We start from the raw sequence: 18,607 nt of genomic DNA, 5'->3' as shown, positions 1-18,607 counted from the left end.
TATAATCTGGTACAGTGCATCAGATGGCAACATTTATGTTTTAACTGTACACTGTCCCTTTTTAAATAAAAATTTAATTGAATTGAATTGACAGCTCACAATTAACCAGAGCCATAATTACATTTTTATTTATTTATTTTTTTAAAAAACAAAAACGTTCGGGCCAATTTATAATAAAATATTTTAAATGATAAAACTGGATTATAAAACAAATATACAGGACTGTCTCAGAAAATTTGAATATTGTGATTTTCTGTAATGCAATAAAAAAAAAACTAAAATGTCATACATTCTGGATTCATTACAAATCAACTGAAATATTGCAAGCCTTTTATTATTTTAATATTGCTGATTATGGCTTAAAGTTTAAGATTAAGATTCCCAGAATATTCTAATTTTTTGAGACAGTCCTGTATAATCCAACCGTACAATTGTCATGATGTGACATCTTGTTATGGAGAATAAACTTTAGAAACCTGCTGTTGGCGCCGCCCCTAGTGGTCAGTCGAAGAACTGCTTCGCCTGATGTAGCCGCATGGCACCAAATCCCCGCCGCGTATTAACGTTTACACCAACCTCAACAGTTGAAACGTCGTGTTTCCGCGGAAACGGCCGGTTAGCGGTTCAGTTTTCAGCCACGACGCTAGCTGAAGCTTTTTACTAAAACACCAGCGGGAGGAAGGAGTTTACGCAGCTACGCCAGAGATAACGGAGGTTCTCACGAACCTGAACGAGCTTTCAGACGGAGCTGCAGAGACGGATTTGATCTCAGAACCGTGTGTTGAACAAACACGGCGGCTCCGCGTTAAGAGGTTTGAAATTGAAACAGATCAGATCGTCCGGTCGTCTCCACCGTCGTCGTACCGGCTCCTCCCAGACCGGATTAACGGGACGGCTCCGGCTCCGTCAGCTGAGCGTCCTGTGGCCGCGGCCGCTGATGAGCCGGGCCAGGCGTCCGTGCACCTGGGCCTGCACCGGGCCGTACCCGACCACCTCCCCGTCCACCGTGATGACGCCGCGCGGCCCGCGCGGCTCCAGCCGCAGCGCCCGCACCGCCACGTAGCTCAGGTGCGGGCAGCGCGCCGCCAGGTGCGCGCCCTTCTCCATGGCCAGGAACAGCCGCAGCAGCGCGGCGCGGGAGATCCCCGCCCGCACGTAGAACAGGTGGATGACGCCGTCGTCCAGCGCGGCGTCCGGCGCCGCCAGCAGGTCCTCGGCCAGGTGGGACTGGTACATGGCCAGGACCAGCACGAAGTCCTCGTCCTGCACCGTCACCCAGTCGGCCGGCACCGGCCGGTCCAGCGGGGGCAGCAGAGAGTCCGGCGGGCCCAGCGGGCCCGGGGGGGCTGTGACATCATGGGGGGGCGTGGCCTCCGTCCTCCTCCGCACCTTCAGGGAGTTGTTGGAGTGGCAGGAGTTGTGATGAGTTTTACCGCCGGACAGGTCTCTGGACCGCCGGGGCTGGGCGGAGTCCGGGTTCAGGGGCGACGCAGGGCCGTTCCGGGGGCCCGGCGGGCCGCCGGGGTCCCTGGAGGCCGGCAGGTACGCCAGCCGGCCCTTGTAGACCCGCAGAGACGCCAGCCGCACCAGCGTCCCCACGGTGAAACGGGCCGCCCCCACGTGCCGGTACTTCTCGCTCTCGATGTCGACGTCGGCCACGAAGCCCCAGGCCAGAGACAGGAAGGAGAAGAGCCGGGGCCCGCCGGGGCCGCCGGGGCCGCCGGGGCCGCCAGGGCCGCAGGGCAGCTGCACCGACACCAGGTCCATGGGGGCCGGGGCCCCCTGACACAGCAGGAACCCACAGCTCAGCAGCAGCTCCTCTCCGGAGACCGGGCCGCCCCTGCAGGAGGAAACCACAGTTAGCACCAACACAACCAAGATCACCACTCTACGGTCCTGCAGAACCGCAGAACCGGTCCGGTCACCTCAGCGGACCCACGGTTAGGGCTGGACGATATGGACCAAAAGTCATATCTTGATATTTTCTAGCTAAATGTTGATACTCGATATATATCGATATTTTTTCTGTGCCATAATTGGGGTTTCCCCCAGAGCATTATAGCATAGCATCTCTGTTAGCATCTCTGTTAGCATCTCTGTTAGCATCTCTGTTAGCATCTCTGTTAACTTCATTTTTTTCTGAGGCAAACCCTTAAAAAAACAGTCAGTTTTAATACAAAGCCTCGTGCCAAATGTCCCACAGGTACATTTATTAACAGAGGTCTGCACAATATCAAAATGTATAAAACAAATGAAATAAAAAATAAACTGCCTGCAGATACAGAATAAAAATGCTTCTTGAATAAAATAAAACAAATATCCCTCAAACAATTAATAGCAACCTGAAACTTATTCAGTATAAATGGCTGATGCGTACATACATAACCCCAGTCAAACTGCACAAGTTTAATGATAACATCCCTGATACATGTATTAAGTGCAATGAAGCAAGAGGAACGTTGTACCACTGCATATGGGAATGTGTGAAAGTGAAATCCTTCTGGCAGGATATTATTAATATGATTGATCAGATATTAGGCAAAAAGTTACCAATGGATCCAAGGTTTTTTATTCTGCGTATGTACCCAACTACGCCAACATTACAAAATAAAGAATCTAGACTTGTAGATATGTGTATATTACAAGCGAAACGTATAATTTCCCTTAATTGGAAGAATGTTGATGGACCAAGAATCGGAAGATGGATTAAAGAGATGGCTTTAAACATGACGATGAAAAAGATAACCTACATTATCAGACGGAAGCAACATGTTTTTGACGACATCTGGAAACCTTTTATATGTTTTTTTAAGACATGATACTAATGTTGGTAACTTACTTCAGCAGGAGGAGGCTCAGAGGGAGTAGAATATTCATGTGGGGTGATATAATGGCCTGAAAATGTTCTTGACATACATCAATGTCATAACTGATCTCAATATTTGTATGCATGTATTTGTATGTATGTCTGTATTCACACGGGCATGCGTATACTGTATCACATCCAGGGTACTTATTTAATGGATATCTATGTTTAAGTATTTAAGTGTTTCTTAATCAATACTATATCTATTAATGTTTTTCCCCCTTTTGCTCTATTATTTTTATTTGTACTATTTTTTTTAATTTATTTATTTTTATTATTCTAACCCATTTTTTTTATTCTTTCTAGTGGACATGGGGATGGGAGGGAGAACGGGGAGAAAAAGTTTGCTTTGTTGTCTGTAACAGTGACTGATGTTTGTCTTGTTAGAAACTGCAAACAAAAATCTAATAAATACATTTAAAAAAAACAAAAACAAATATCCCTTTCCTGCATAACAGTTAAATTAAAATACACTGTGCAATTAATACAATGTAGACAGTAACAGACAGACTTTTCCACTGAGGTTGACAGTTGTATCAAAGCTATATCATATTTTCCAGAGATCCAGCAAAATCATATTTTTTTTTTAAATCGATATAAACGATATTGTCTCGTACCATATCGCGTTTGAAAATATATCGATATATATTAAAATCTGGATATATCGCCCAGCCCTACTCACGGTGGATAACTCATCCGTCTAAAACGTCTGAGGAGTTGGAGAAGAGATGACTGGACCAGAACAGACGCCGACACTAAACAAGAAGAATAGAGTCTGGTTTTTATTCCTCTACGATGTTGCATTATATATTTAATTATCGTTATCGTCACATGACCAGCATTTTCGTTGTGTCTCGTTTTCCTCAGGTGATAAAGGTTCATTGACGACAATATTTAGTCATAATTTTCGTTTGTCTGAAACAAAGAAAAACGGTGACGGTCAACAAAAGCCACACCCATAAGCCCCAACGTGATGACGTAACATAAGCATAACTTCTATCATTTAAACTTATCCATAACTTAACCTAAAGTACCGTTATAATTAAGCTGTCCTCTGGTCTGTTTTTTCTCTGACAGATCCCAAAGGCTTGTGTGCTCGTTGTGCGTTTCCCTGTTTTTCGTGTTTTAGACGAGCAGCGGATTTCACCCCCCCTCCTTCACATTTATAGAAAGAAAAAAATATATATATATATATGTGAGTATGTGTGTGTATATATATATATATATACACAGGTGTCAAGTAACAAAGTACAAATACTTCGTTACATTACTGAAGTAGAAATTTTGGTTATCTATACTTCACTGGAGTAATTATTTTTCAGACGACTTTTTACTTTTACTCCTTACATTTTCACACAATTATCTGTACTTTTTACTCCTTACATTTTAAAAACAGCCTCGTTACTCTATTTCATTTGGGCCTTTAATAAAAACTATCCAGTTAAATTGCTCCATCCGGATAGAGTGAATTTGGTTGTGGTTGTTTCAGATGTTCTTGTCCAGTTTTGTTCTTACATCCGTTCCCTCAGATTCCTGCAACTAAACTTGGATGTACATTCCAATAAAGGTTAGGATAAATGATAACATGCCTCTGAAGTTTGACTTTTTGCACCATTACAATACTTATAGGCAACTAGTCATCATATCTCCTGCTCTCTGAAACACATGTTAATGCTCAATAGTACACATATATAGTTCTTTAATATATTTGCATTATACTAAGATGCATTCATTTTCAATGGCTTTTGTCCTTAATGGCTTTTTTCCCCTTTACATTACTTTTACTTTTATACTTTAAATAGTTTTGAAACCAGTACTTTTATACTTTTACTTGAGTAAAAAACTTGAGTTGATACTTCAACTTCTGCAGGAGTATTTTTAAACTCTAGTATCTATACTTCTACCTAGTAGAATAGTAATGAATGATGAATACCCATGTGAATACTGAAGACACCTCTATATATATATATATATATATATATATATATATATATATATATATATATATATATATATATATATATATATATATAATGTATATATTAATTTAAAAAAAAAAGCTTCATACAATGATGAGAAAACTGGCTTATAGGCTTCTGGCCTGTTATTGCTGGAACCTCTGAGTATAAAAAAAAAAAAATTATAATTAAGCAAAGCAGAAATATGTTAAAAAGTTCCATGTCTGATTGCTTCCGGTTGGTGAGCAGATGGAGTAGACGCGTTTCGCGAGTGCTCCCGTGAGTGCCAAACTTTTTAAACCACCAAGCCCTCAAACTTTCAAAATTTTTACTTTAAAAAGGATTCCCTGTTGCTGTTTTTCTTTTTTTTTTGTCTCGAACGAGCCCACTTACCTCCGAGATGGCTTCGAAGAGCGGCAAGTCGGGCAAGAAGGACGACGCTGGCGCTGTCTTAACCCTGGCGGCCATTACCACGTTGCTGGAGGAACACCGCGCTGCCCTGGCCGCCGAGTTCAAAAATACTTTCAGTCAGCTCGACTCCAAACTCGACCAAACGCGGCTCGCGGTCGAGGACCATGGCCAACGTGTTTCGTCCCTTGAACTCGCCACAGAAGACCTCAGCCAGCGAGTTACGGACCTTGAAGGCATCTGCTCGACTCTACGGGATGATAATGCTCGGCTGAAGGCCAAGGTGGTGGATTTGGAAAGCCGGAGCAGAAGGCAGAACATCCGTATCCTGGGCTTACCGGAGTCGACCGAGAGCGGTTCTCCGGCGGCTTTCTTCTCCAAGCTGCTGTGTGAGGTGTTCGGGAACGATACGCTGCCGTCACCGCCAGAGATAGACAGAGCGCACCGTTCTCTCGCCGCCAAGCCGGCCCCGGGACAGAGACCGCGTCCGGTCATCATCCGCCTTCACCGGTACCAGACGAAGGATATCCTCATCAGGGAGGCGCGCCGGAGGGGAAAGTTGGAATATCGCGGCCAGCCCATCCGGGTCCTGGAGGATTACAGCCCCGAAGTTGCCAGCCAACGAGCGGAATACAGCGGAGTCATGTCGGAGCTCTACCAGCTGGGTCTGAGGCCGGCTCTGCTCTTCGCCGCCCGGCTCCGGCTCACGCTGTCCGGGGGGGCCAGGAAGTGGATCGGCTCCGTGGATGAGGCGCGCAAATTCATCACGAGTCGCAGCAAAGCTTCAAACCCGCCGTAACGGGACTGTTGGAGGCTGTCACGGCTCCGCCTGCAGCCCGGTGCGGCTCACTGACGCTCACGGACTGACTTTTTTTTCTCTCTCTTTTTTTTTTTACGTGAGTCACATTATTCCTGAGGGGAGGGTGAGTAACCCCGCGACAACCAGTATTTTCTCTGTTGTTAGTTGGACTGCCCCTTTGCAAATATTATTAATTTGCAGTTATTTTTGGCTATTTGAGGGAAGGGGAAAAATAAGTGGTGAAGAGGGAGAGAAAAAAAAAAAAAAAAGCTTTTCCGATTTACCTATAAGTTTTGTAATAATTGTAAGCTGTTAACCTTACTTTTACGCTGCTTAAGTCGGACGTTTTATATTTTATATTTTTGTAAAAATATTTCTGGGCTCATATCGGGACTTCCAGGTCAAGATTTGAGAGGGTATTCCTTTTTTTTTATTTACATCTACACGTTTTAAGGTGCTAATAGGTATACACCCATGATACGGGAGCAAAAGCTATTAGTGTGTAGGATAGGAAGATGTGTTATTGCACTATGTTTGTTTTGAAGAGCTTGCTGCTTTTTTTTTATTTTTCTATAGCAGCTGTCTTAGTTGGGGAGGGTGGGTCGGGGGGATATGTCACTGCCAGAAACTTTGCATTAACTCTTTTCAACTCATTACTTAATGTGGGTCACATTCAACCTCCTTTCCGTTCTCTTTTTTTCTGCCTAGGTCATTGTGCACACCTAATTTTTCTTCTTAGATATTATGAGTAGATACTTGAAGTTGGTGAGCTGGAATGTTAAGGGTCTGAATCACCCTGTTAAAAGGAAGAGGATCTTCTCACATCTAAAACACCTTAAAACAGAAATAGCCTTTCTACAAGAAACTCATATTCGCAGTTCTGATAATAGCCGCCTGTTCCCGAGGTGGTCAGGGCAGAGATTTCACTCCTCCTTTCAAGCTAAAGCCCGAGGAGTTTCAGTTCTGATCAGTCAGGATGTTTCATTTGAGCAGCACAATGTGATTTCTGACAAGTTTGGTCGCTACGTGATCGTTTCTGGGAAATTATTCAATACATTGGTCGTACTTGTGAACGTTTATGCCCCTAATTCAGATGATGCAGTCTTTTTTGAACGACTGTTTTCACTGCTCCCTGACCTTAATACATATTCTCTCATACTGGGTGGTGATTTTAATTGCTGGCTCGACCCAGTCCTAGACCGATCCTCTACCAACCCCGGCACAGCAAGTAAGTCAGCCCGTCTTATTCAGGCGTTCCTTTCTGACTACGGTGTTTGTGATGTGTGGCGTTCTTTACATCCATGTGACAGAGAATACTCCTTTTTCTCACAAGTGCACCACACATACTCGAGGATTGATTATTTTTTTATTGATAATCAACTGATTCCCCTGGTCCATTCCTGTGCTTATCAGAGCATTGTCATTTCCGACCACGCTCCTGTGGTTCTAACCATGTCCCTTCCTGACCTACCTCAGAGAGACAGACAGTGGCGATTCAATTCAACTCTGCTGTCGGACACAAATTTTGTTAAATCAATGGAAACGGAAATAGCCTTTTTCCTATCCACGAATATGACTCCAGGAATGTCTAGTCTAACTGTCTGGGATTCCCTCAAGGCTTATCTCCGGGGACAGATTATATCCTACACTGCTAGGGTGAGGCAAAAATCTTATAGGGAGCGATCAGACCTTGCCCGCCAAATCAAAGAGGTCGATGAAGAATATTCTCGGACTAAATCCCCAGATCTTTACAAAAAGCGGCTAGAACTTAAAACTAAATTTGACCTGCTTACCACTCACCCAATTGAACAGTCACTTCTGAAAAGTAAAACCAGGTTTTATGTTTATGGAGACAAATCTGACAAATTATTAGCCAACCAACTTAAAGGCTCTAAGGCTAAACAAAATATTTCTAAGATTCGATTACCAAATGGCCATGTAACTACAGACCACTTACTCATAAATGAAGCATTCAGGGACTTTTATACCCAGCTATACACCTCGGAATCTCAGACTGATCGAGATGAGATTGCGGACTTTTTAAATAGTCTTAGTATTCCCAGTCTTTCACCAGATCTAAGGAAGACATTAGAAGAACCGATATCCCTGATGGAAATTACTCGAGCCATTTCTTCACTGCAGTCGGGTAAATGTCCTGGCCCTGATGGCTTCCCGGCGGAATTTCTAAAGAAATTTTCTAATTTGCTTTCCCCATTGCTATCTTCAGTTCTTTCAGAATCCTTCAGCCACGGTTCCCTCCCTCCTTCTTTTTCGGAGGCCTGCATCACCCTCATAGCTAAAAAAGGGAAGGATCCTACTGAATGCGCCTCCTACAGGCCCATCTCCCTCTTAAACACAGATGCTAAAATCCTAGCTAAAGTCCTAGCCCATAGGCTGGAGAATGTCCTCCCCACAATTATATCTGAAGACCAAACTGGCTTCATTAAAGGTAGGCAGTCTTACTTCAACACAAGGCGACTGTTCAATATTATCTACTCTGCCTCTGAGGCTATCCCTGAATGCGTTGTCTCTCTGGATGCGGAGAAAGCATTTGATCGCGTCCAATGGGATTATCTCTTTGCTGTGCTGGACAGGTTTGGTTTTGGTCCGAACTTTGCTCTGTGGATTAAACTTCTCTATTTACACCCAACAGCCTCAATTCGTACTAACTCTCAACGGTCAAAACCATTTAATCTGCATCGTGGAACCCGTCAGGGGTGCCCCCTTAGTCCCATGCTTTTTGACATGGCTATCGAACCGCTTGCCACAGCGCTCCGATCTTGTGAGGATGTGTCCGGTATCTGGAGAGGTGGCAGGGAACATAAGGTCTCGCTTTATGCCGATGACCTCTTGCTTTTCATCTCTCACCCTCTGGCCTCATTACCCCCTGCGCTGTCACTTCTCAGTCAGTTTGGGAAACTCTCAGGCTATAAACTGAATCTCAGCAAAAGTGAGCTTTTCCCTACCAATCTCGAATCGCATGCTTTAGACCTTTCCAATTTTCCCTTTAAAATCGCAAATGACAAATTCTCCTATTTAGGCATATCGGTGACAAGGAAACACAAAGACCTGCTCCAAGAGAATCTTATCTCATTGTTAAATGAGACCAAACAAACCCTTACACAATGGTCACCCCTGTCAATGTCTCTTGTGGGTCGCATCAATTCAGTCAAAATGACCATTTTACCTAAATTTTTGTACCTTTTCCAGACCTTACCACTCTTTATTCCTGGTTCTTTTTTTCAGTCCCTTGACTCAGTTATATCTTCATACCTATGGCGAGGTAAACGGCCACGTTTGAACAAAACTCACCTTCAAAAAATTAAGTCTGCAGGTGGTCTGGCCCTCCCAAACTTTCGTTATTACTATTGGGCTGCTAACCTGCGCTGCCTTGCATTCTGGTCCTTCCACTGCGACGGCGCTGACCGCCCTGACTGGGTGGCGATGGAGTTACATCCAACTGATGACCTGTCAATTCCTGCCCTACTCGGCTCCTCACTTCCACTTCCTTCACTTAAATCAATCAAAAACCCAGTGGTTAAACATTCTCTTAGAATTTGGGCCCAATTTAGGAAGTTTTTTGGTTTTCACAGGTTCTCTCTTCTCAGCCCCATTGCATCAAATCACTCTTTCAAACCATCCCTTGAGGACCCCACCTTCCAGGAATGGCACAGGAGGGGTATGATTCGTTTTAAAGATATGTTCATAGACGGCACCGTGGCATCTTTTGAGCAGTTAAGTAGTAAATTCAGCCTTCCAAAATCACATTTCTTTAGGTATCTTCAGGCTAGACATTTTGTTCTTTCCCAGACACCCAGCCCTGGTGCATCGATAGGCTTGACCACAGTTGACAAAGTTCTTGCCACAGACCCATTCAAAAAGGGGCTCATTTCGTCTTTCTATGGCATGTTGCTGGATCTTAAGAGTGCCCCTACAGATAAACTCAAAGCAGCATGGGAGCAGGACTTAGGGCTTCCCTTATCAGAGGATACCTGGGAGTCCATACTCAAACTGGTTAATACAACCTCCCTGTGCGCACGTCACTGCTTAATTCAGTTTAAAGTGGTACACAGGGCTCATATTTCCAAAGCAAAGCTATCCTCCATGTACCCAGATATTAGTCCATACTGTGTAAGATGTAAAGTAGCCGAAGCCTCTCTCATCCACATGTACTGGTCCTGCCCATGTCTAAATAAGTACTGGATGGAAGTATTTCATACTCTCTCTCTGGTGCTTAAAATCAGATTAGAACCAAACCCACTGACTGCCCTGTTTGGGGTCATGGAGGGAGGAAGGAAGTTAACCACTGCACAGGGGCACACTTTGTCTTTTGCCTCCCTTTTGGCTCGTCGGGCAATTCTGTTCAGGTGGAAGGATCCCTTCCCTCCTACTCGTGCACAATGGCTGGAAGACATCATGTCCTGCTTAAAACTGGAGAAAATTAGATACTCGCTTCAGAAATCAAATAAGTTCCAGAAAGTGTGGGGACCTTTTCTAGAAGCATTCCAGACCCTGTGAACTATACTTCATATTTCTTTTGTATTCCTAGTGCAGGCTTTTGATGATAGAGTGACCTCATATTGTGATTAGTAATCTGGCAGTGACAGGGGAGGGATTAGTTTGGTCTGTAGTTTGTTTTTGTTACTATTTTATATTTTTTCATACTGTTTAATTGTTTTTTATATTTTGTACACTGGTGTATGCTATGATTAACATGCCCATGCCTACTCAAAATATTTGTAATCGACATGCAGCATTTCACCTTTTTTTACTCTGTGAAAATTCCAATAAAAAGATCTTGAATTAAAAAAAAGTTCCATGTCTGTCGTAAAACAGTTTCATTGACCCCCGACTGAACCACGGCCTCCACGAGCTGATTGGTTTTTCTCCTCCGGGGTTTTAAGCAACAGAGAGCCTTGTAGCTCGGAGGGGGGGACATGACGGACCGGTCGGGGAACAAAGACGCCCCATGACGGCAGAGGTGGAAGGTCAGGAGGACACAGCTGCTGCTGGTCCCGCCCCATCTGTGGCTGGCCCCGCCCCCCCGCTGCTGGCCCCGCCCCCTCTGCTGCTGACCCCGCCCCCTCTGCTGCTGGCCCCGCCCCCCCCCCGCTGCTGGCCCCGCCCCCAGCCGATGACCGGGTGTTTCCATGGAGACATCGTCCATATTCATCATCCTGATTCTAGTCGACATGACAGTCTCCTAACGGGCTCGTCTGTGTTTCCAGTGTTTTCTGACCGGAGATTTTATTTAACCGGACCAGCCGACCCGGCCCGGTTTACTCTGGTGAAACGGGTCTGACGGTTTATAACGCTAACACTGGAGAGACCACGTCTCTCCAGTGTTAGCGTTGCTCCATAGGCTACCCGTAAAATTCAGAATCCAATTCAAAATTGTATTACTTGCGTATAATTCCAAAACGGCTTAGCTCCGCATTATTTGCAAGACCTGATAGTGCCTTATGTTCCTGTCAGAGCTCTCCGTTCTCAGAGTGCAGGTTTACTCGTAGTTCCTAGAGTATCTAAATGTAGATTTGGAGGGCGGGCGTTCTGCTATCAGGCACCATTACTATGGAACCAACTTCCAATCTGGGTTAAGGAGGCTGACACCACCTCCACCTTTAAAACTAAACTTAAAACCTCTAGCTGGTGTTGGTAAATCTCTAGGTAGTGTAAACTCTAGTGTGTTAGAGTCGCTCCTGTAGTTTCTTGTGCTGGCCCCCCCTTCTCCTCCCTTTTCTTCTCTTTTTTCTCTTTTGTTCATGGTGCAGCATCCTCTGCCGGTGGCGAAGAGCATCTCTGAATGCACAACACCGGATCCTGCAGCGTGGGAGTGAGGGGGGCAGGGTAACGGCCCGGGCAGGCGGGGGAGAGGTTTGTCCGTCAAGACTTCCTAAGACACCTAAGCTGGGGCTTGATGATTGGGCTGGAGCTAAGCATAACTGGTTCTTCACCTGGTTCTGGTCTCTCTGGAGCGACTGTCCGACCGCCCGTTGTTTGGGTCTGAATGTTTGTGGTCCAGCCTTCAAAACATGGCTGAAACCACGTGACCCCGGTCTGGTTTACCTTGTCCACCCTTGCCCCCCCAGAACCAACTCACCCGCAGTACCGGTGCAGCGAGGCGGCCAGTGCGTTGCCCGACCCCCCCGGCAGGATCCCCAGCGGCGTCTGGACGGCGTCCGCCCAGTCAGACCGGTCCAGCAGCCCGTTGATCACCTGCAACAGCTCAGGTTAGTTCTGCAGAACCCAGCGGGTCTGGACCGACACCCGACCAGAAGTTTGACAGGTGTAAAGTAGTCAGTTGGAATTATTGTACAAGATGGAGACAGATGTTGAGCGATGGGTCCACAAATAGGTCCACATGGGGACAGAAACAGTAATGGGTCCTCAACCTGACATTCACAACCTCCTTCATGGACCATTTCAACCCAGTGATGAGACTCTGGATCAGCTGCAGGACCTGAAGTCCGTCCTCCTGGAGGACTCCAGGTGGGGACTCTTCACTCCAGAGTCTTCCTGGTGGAAGAGTACCCACCTGGAGTCTTCCAGGGGGAAGCCTCAGCCTCCGTCTCACCTCGTACAGAAGTCTCACCTCGTACAAAAGTCTCACCTCGTACAGCAGTCCGTCCCCCGATATGATGACCAGAGCGTCCCACTGGGACAGGTCGGCCTCTCGGACCAGCTCCCGGGCGTGATTCTGCCGCTCTGCAACACACAAACACCGGAAACATGAAGACGCGTCTCTGTTGGACGCCCTCCTGGGGTCAAAGGTCATTAAACCCTCCTGGGGTCAAAGGTCATTAAACCTCCGGCTGCTTCTAAAGCCTGATTTAAGGTTCTGCGTTAAAGCAACGCAGAACCTACGCCGTTGCCGTGAATCCTTCGGACTTCTCCGTCACTCCATTTCTCCGCGGTGCAAAACCCCCCCACAGCGCTAGCTGATACTTTGTTTAGCTTCGGTTTTTCCGGTCACAGTGAATCAAAGAAATAAGGACAACTATTGTGCCAAAAAACCAAAACAACCCCAAAAAAAAAAATCACAAACGAAGAAAAGAGCGCTTTGTATAAAGTATTTTAACTATTTTTACTATTTAACTTAGTTTTAAATCTGTTTGCTGTTTACTCGTAATTTATCTTTATTTGTCGGACAATGTCGGACTAGAGGGAAATGTACTTTCGATTTCTTGTATTTTGTGAAAAATTGACAATAAAGATGACTGACCTTTTTTAAGTTTAAGTTTAAGTTTACTTTAGACGGGACAATGCATATTAATGAACACGACATTAAGCAGAGTAAACACACCGGGTTTTAGCAGAAATGCTAGTTTTCACCCGCAGTCCCCACAGAAAACAAAAACAATTCAGTCAAACGATACAATCAAACAAGGGAACAAACATAAAGCATACATAGTAGCAAAATAGATTTAGCAGGATTTAAAATCAGTATGGATTGTATCTTAAAGTGACTTGAGTTTAAAGTGACTTGAGCAAAAAAATGTATATTACGATAATGAAATACCAGCGATGGTAATATCACGGTACTGAGAGTATCCAAGTTTTTTTACTTTGACTTTAGTGCATGGTAGGAAACAGGAAGTGTCTTCCTCGGCTAAACCTTATAATAATTTACTCTGCAGGGAAAAGCCGGGGGGGCATTAGCCGAGGTGATGCTCTGCCACATTTCATGGTTTATTTATGTGCAGTTTCCTGTTCTTCCAGTAAAATGTCGTCAGCGTTTCTACCCGGAGTCAGTCTCCTCCTAACGATGACATATCCCCCCAAACTCCTCTGAACGAGCTGCTCTGACGGTGATCCTCCCACGGTTAATAAATCCCTTGGTTAGATCTCCACCCAGACGCCGGCGCTGTGTCCACATTTACCTCCCTGTCTCTGTTTTCCCAGAGAGGAATAGAAAACAGCTCATCATCCTCAGAGACTCCAGAGGGCTGGTCGGTGTTTATCACGGACACTTCCTGCCCCCCCCCCCCCGCCGCCCTCAGATCAGCCCGGGCCGTCGCTGTGACACCAGCGCCGGTTCCTGGACTAAAGGCTCTATGTGGGTGTGAAGGACCAAAACTGGGGGGTTAGGGGTCCCGTCTGGGTCCAGTGTATTATATTTAACTCTTATTCCACAAAACCGCTTCTGTATGAAAGTTAATTCAAATAATATTTAATTTATTTCTAAATAAAGTGTTGTTTGGATTTTTGAGGCCACAAACAAAATCTATGAGAGCATCCAGCTGTCAATCAAAGATGTCGGTGACATCATCCAGCTGTCAATCAAAGATGCAGCTGTCAATCAAAGATGCTGATGAGCATCCAGCTGTCAATCAAAGATACTGATGAGCATCCAGCTGTCAATCAAAGATACTGATGAGCATCCAGCTGTCAATCAAAGATGCTGATGAGCATCCAGCTGTCAATCAAAGATACTGATGAGCATCCAGCTGTCAATCAAAGATGCTGATGAGCATCCAGCTGTCAATCAAAGATGCTGGTGAGCATCCAGCTGTCAATCAAAGATACTGATGAGCATCCAGCTGTCAATCAAAGATACTGATGAGCATCCAGCTGTCAATCAAAGATACTGATGAGCATCCAGCTGTCAATCAAAGATACTGATGATGAGCATCCAGCTGTCAATCAAAGATACTGATGATGAGCATCCAGCTGTCAATCAAAGATACTGATGAGCATCCAGCTGTCAATCAAAGATGTTGATGAGCATCCAGCTGCCGTCGACGTCTGAGCCATAGAGTCAGATTACAGACGTTACTATGAAAACATGGACAATTATGACAAAGCATTTAGGGCAAAAGGGGGATTTAGTGTGTAAGTGTGTATTTATTATTATTATTATTATTATTATTATTATTATTATTATGTATTTATTACATAACAGCGTCTGGACGATATCTGGGGCGGAGGCGGTTGATCGGCATCGCCACGGCGACGGCGTGAAAACTAGACGGTTTCAGCGAGAGGAGAGAAACGAGCATGGTGTGTGTGTGTGTGTGTGTGTGTGTGTGTGTGTGTGTGTGTGTGTGTGTGTGTGTGTGTGTGTGTGTGTGTGTGTGTGTGTGTGTGTGTGTGTGTGTGTGTGTGTGTGTGTGTGTGTGTGTCATCACCTATTGATGACATCAGCAGCAGGTGTGCAGGCCTCGTTAACACAATGCCAAGAGGGAAAGACATGAGCAGGGGTTTTAGAGAAGCACGTGTTGATGCAGATCAATCTGGACAAGAGCTCGATGTTGAGCAGTGAGAAAGATTTCAAGATAAAAAAAGTGTAAAAAAATCAAAATGATATTTACCCAAACTAAGAACCGTAAGAAAAAGTGTGATGGTCTGGACCTGGACACATAGTGGACCATGACCCCCTCTGGTGTCTAATCTAGACACATGTGAAGACATCTGTCTCATATCTGAAGCTGAAACTGGGTCATGTGACAGGAAACGATCCCAGGTCCAGGTCCTGGAAAGACCTGGTCCAAGTCCAGACCTGAACCTGGTTGAGAATAGGGATGGGCGGTATGGACTAAAAAAATGTATCACGATCATTTCTGGCATTTATCCCGATAACGATAAAAATGACGATAAAAAAAAATACCAATTCAACTCCATCTGTTTAACTATAAATCTATCTCACTCTCAGATCCGCCATGTTTGTTACACAAAAATGTATCAACGGGAATTCTTTCTTTCTTTCTTTCTTTCTTTCTTTCTTTCTTTCTTTCTTTCTTTCTTTCTTTCTTTCTTTCTTTCTTTCTTTCTTTCTTTCTTTCTTTCTTTCTTTCTTTCTTTCTTTCTTTCTTTCTTTCTTTCTTTCTGGCTCATTTCCTTCCTTCCTCTTTCCTTCCTTCCTTCCTTCCTTCTTTCCTTGTTTTCTCCCTTCCTTCCTTCCTTCCTTCTTCCCTTCCTTCCTTCCTTCCTTCTCCCCTTTCCTCCCTTCCTTCCTTCTTTCCTTCCTTCTTCCCTTCCTTCCTTCTTTCCTTCCTTCTCCCCTTTCCTCCCTCCCTTCCTCCCTTCCTTCCTTCCTTCCTTCCTTCCTTCTCCCCTTTCCTCCCTTCCTTCCTTCCTTCCTTCCTTCCTTCCTTCCTTCTCCCCTTTCCTCCCTTCCTTCCTTCCTTCTTCCCTTCCTTCCTTCTTCCCTTCCTTCCTTCTTTCCTTCCTTCTTCCCTTCCTTCCTTCTTTCCTTGTTTTCTTCCTTCCTTCCTTCCTTCCTTCCTTCCTTCCTTCCTTCCTTCCTTCCTTCCTTCCTTCCTTCCTTCCTTCCTTCCTTCCTTCCTTCCTTCCTTCCTTCCTTCCTCCCTCCCATCTACAGAGTTCCTGCTGAAGGAAACATGTACGGAGAGTTCCTGCTGAAGGAAACATGTACGGAGAGTTCCTGCTGAAGGAAACATGTACGGAGAGTTCCTGCTGAAGGAAACATCTAGAGAGTTCCTGCTGAAGGAAACATCTAGAGAGTTCCTGCTGAAGGAAACATGTACGGAGAGTTCCTGCTGAAGGAAACATCTACAGAGAGTTCCTGCTGAAGGAAACATCTACGGAGAGTTCCTGCTGAAGGAAACATCTACAGAGAGTTCCTGCTGAAGGAAACATGTACGGAGAGTTCCTGCTGAAGGAAACATGTACGGAGAGTTCCTGCTGAAGGAAACATGTACGGAGAGTTCCTGCTGAAGGAAACATCTACGGAGAGTTCCTGCAGAAGGAAACATCTACGGAGAGTTCCTGCTGAAGGAAACATCTACAGAGAGTTCCTGCTGAAGGAAACATGTACGGAGAGTTCCTGCTGAAGGAAACATCTACGGAGAGTTCCTGCAGAAGGAAACATCTACGGAGAGTTCCTGCTGAAGGAAACATGTACGGAGAGTTCCTGCTGAAGGAAACATCTACAGAGAGTTCCTGCAGAAGGAAACATCTACGGAGAGTTCCTGCTGAAGGAAACATGTACGGAGAGTTCCTGCTGAAGGAAACATCTACAGAGAGTTCCTGCTGAAGGAAACATCTACAGAGAGTTCCTGCTGAAGGAAACATGTACGGAGAGTTCCTGCTGAAGGAAACATCTACAGAGAGTTCCTGCTGAAGGAAACATGTACGGAGAGTTCCTGCTGAAGGAAACATCTACGGAGAGTTCCTGCTGAAGGAAACATCTACAGAGTTCCTGCTGAAGGAAACATCTACGGAGAGTTCCTGCTGAAGGAAACATCTACGGAGAGTTCCTGCAGGAGGAAACATCTACGGAGAGTTCCTGCTGAAGGAAACATCTACGGAGAGTTCCTGCTGAAGGAAACATCTACGGAGAGTTCCTGCTGAAGGAAACATCTACAGAGAGTTCCTGCTGAAGGAAACATGTACGGAGAGTTCCTGCTGAAGGAAACATGTACGGAGAGTTCCTGCTGAAGGAAACATCTACAGAGAGTTCCTGCTGAAGGAAACATCTACAGAGAGTTCCTGCTGAAGGAAACATGTACGGAGAGTTCCTGCTGAAGGAAACATCTACGGAGAGTTCCTGCTGAAGGAAACATCTACTGAGTTCCTGCTGAAGGAAACATGTACGGAGAGTTCCTGCTGAAGGAAACATCTACGGAGAGTTCCTGCTGAAGGAAACATCTACTGAGTTCCTGCTGAAGGAAACATGTACGGAGAGTTCCTGCTGAAGGAAACATCTACGGAGAGTTCCTGCTGAAGGAAACATCTAGGGAGAGTTCCTGCTGAAGGAAACATGTACGGAGAGTTCCTGCTGAAGGAAACATCTACTGAGTTCCTGCTGAAGGAAACATCTACGGAGAGTTCCTGCTGAAGGAAACATGTACGGAGAGTTCCTGCTGAAGGAAACATCTACTGAGTTCCTGCTGAAGGAAACATGTACGGAGAGTTCCTGCTGAAGGAAACATCTACGGAGAGTTCCTGCTGAAGGAAACATCTACGGAGAGTTCCTGCTGAAGGAAACATCTACGGAGAGTTCCTGCTGAAGGAAACATCTACGGAGAGTTCCTGCTGAAGGAAACATCAAGTTTCTCTTGATACATGTGGATCATTTAACTGTTGAGGGGTATTTACTTAGTATTGCCCACATGATATGTTTCCACTTTCTTTTAACTTTTTGGCTTCATTTTTATCAAGTTTGTCTCTGTGAATTAGGGCTGTTCGATTAATCGATTTTAAATCGTAATCGCGATTATGTAATTAGAACGATGTTAAAACGTGAAAATCGTAAAATCGATTTTTCACTTTTTTTTTATTTATTTATTTATTTTTTACCTTGTCTGCACACACATTAATGATTGATACCATATTAATGATTGATGGAAATACCTCTCAATACCTGGGACAAGTGCCCCATCGGAGAGGCTCTTTAGTGCAGGAGGGGGCGTTGTAACCATGGTGATATACTAACATGCCACCGCTAGACCGGCTCGTGTTCCTTGCAAAAAACTTGCAAATGTGAATATCAAATGTAATGACTGACATTACACACCTCTACCTCCTTCATGGGTTGCATTATTATTTAGCATGCAAAGACCCAGTTTAGTTTAATTAGAAAATGTCTTGTTTTATTTAATTGGAAATATAACT

General features: G+C 44.9%; 1 protein-coding gene across 1 annotated transcript in view; it reads right to left on the bottom strand.

Annotated features, from left to right (window-relative positions):
• Window positions 1–879: 879 nt before the first annotated feature.
• Window positions 880–18,607, bottom strand: part of LOC133449797 (sphingosine kinase 1-like) — a 31,804-nt gene continuing 14,076 nt past the window's right edge. Inside the window, exons 4-6 of the mRNA XM_061728793.1 lie at window positions 12,642–12,736; window positions 12,132–12,247; window positions 880–1,840 (exon numbers count right to left, since the gene is read on the bottom strand). Of these exons, the coding sequence (XP_061584777.1) occupies window positions 907–1,840; window positions 12,132–12,247; window positions 12,642–12,736 (1,145 nt within the window). The 3' untranslated portion in view covers window positions 880–906. The remainder of the gene's footprint in view (window positions 1,841–12,131; window positions 12,248–12,641; window positions 12,737–18,607) is intronic.

The sequence above is a fragment of the Cololabis saira genome, chromosome 1 (assembly GCF_033807715.1).
Source record: "Cololabis saira isolate AMF1-May2022 chromosome 1, fColSai1.1, whole genome shotgun sequence".
Classification (NCBI taxonomy): domain Eukaryota; kingdom Metazoa; phylum Chordata; class Actinopteri; order Beloniformes; family Belonidae; genus Cololabis; species Cololabis saira.
This window is presented reverse-complemented; position numbering and strand designations above follow the sequence as displayed.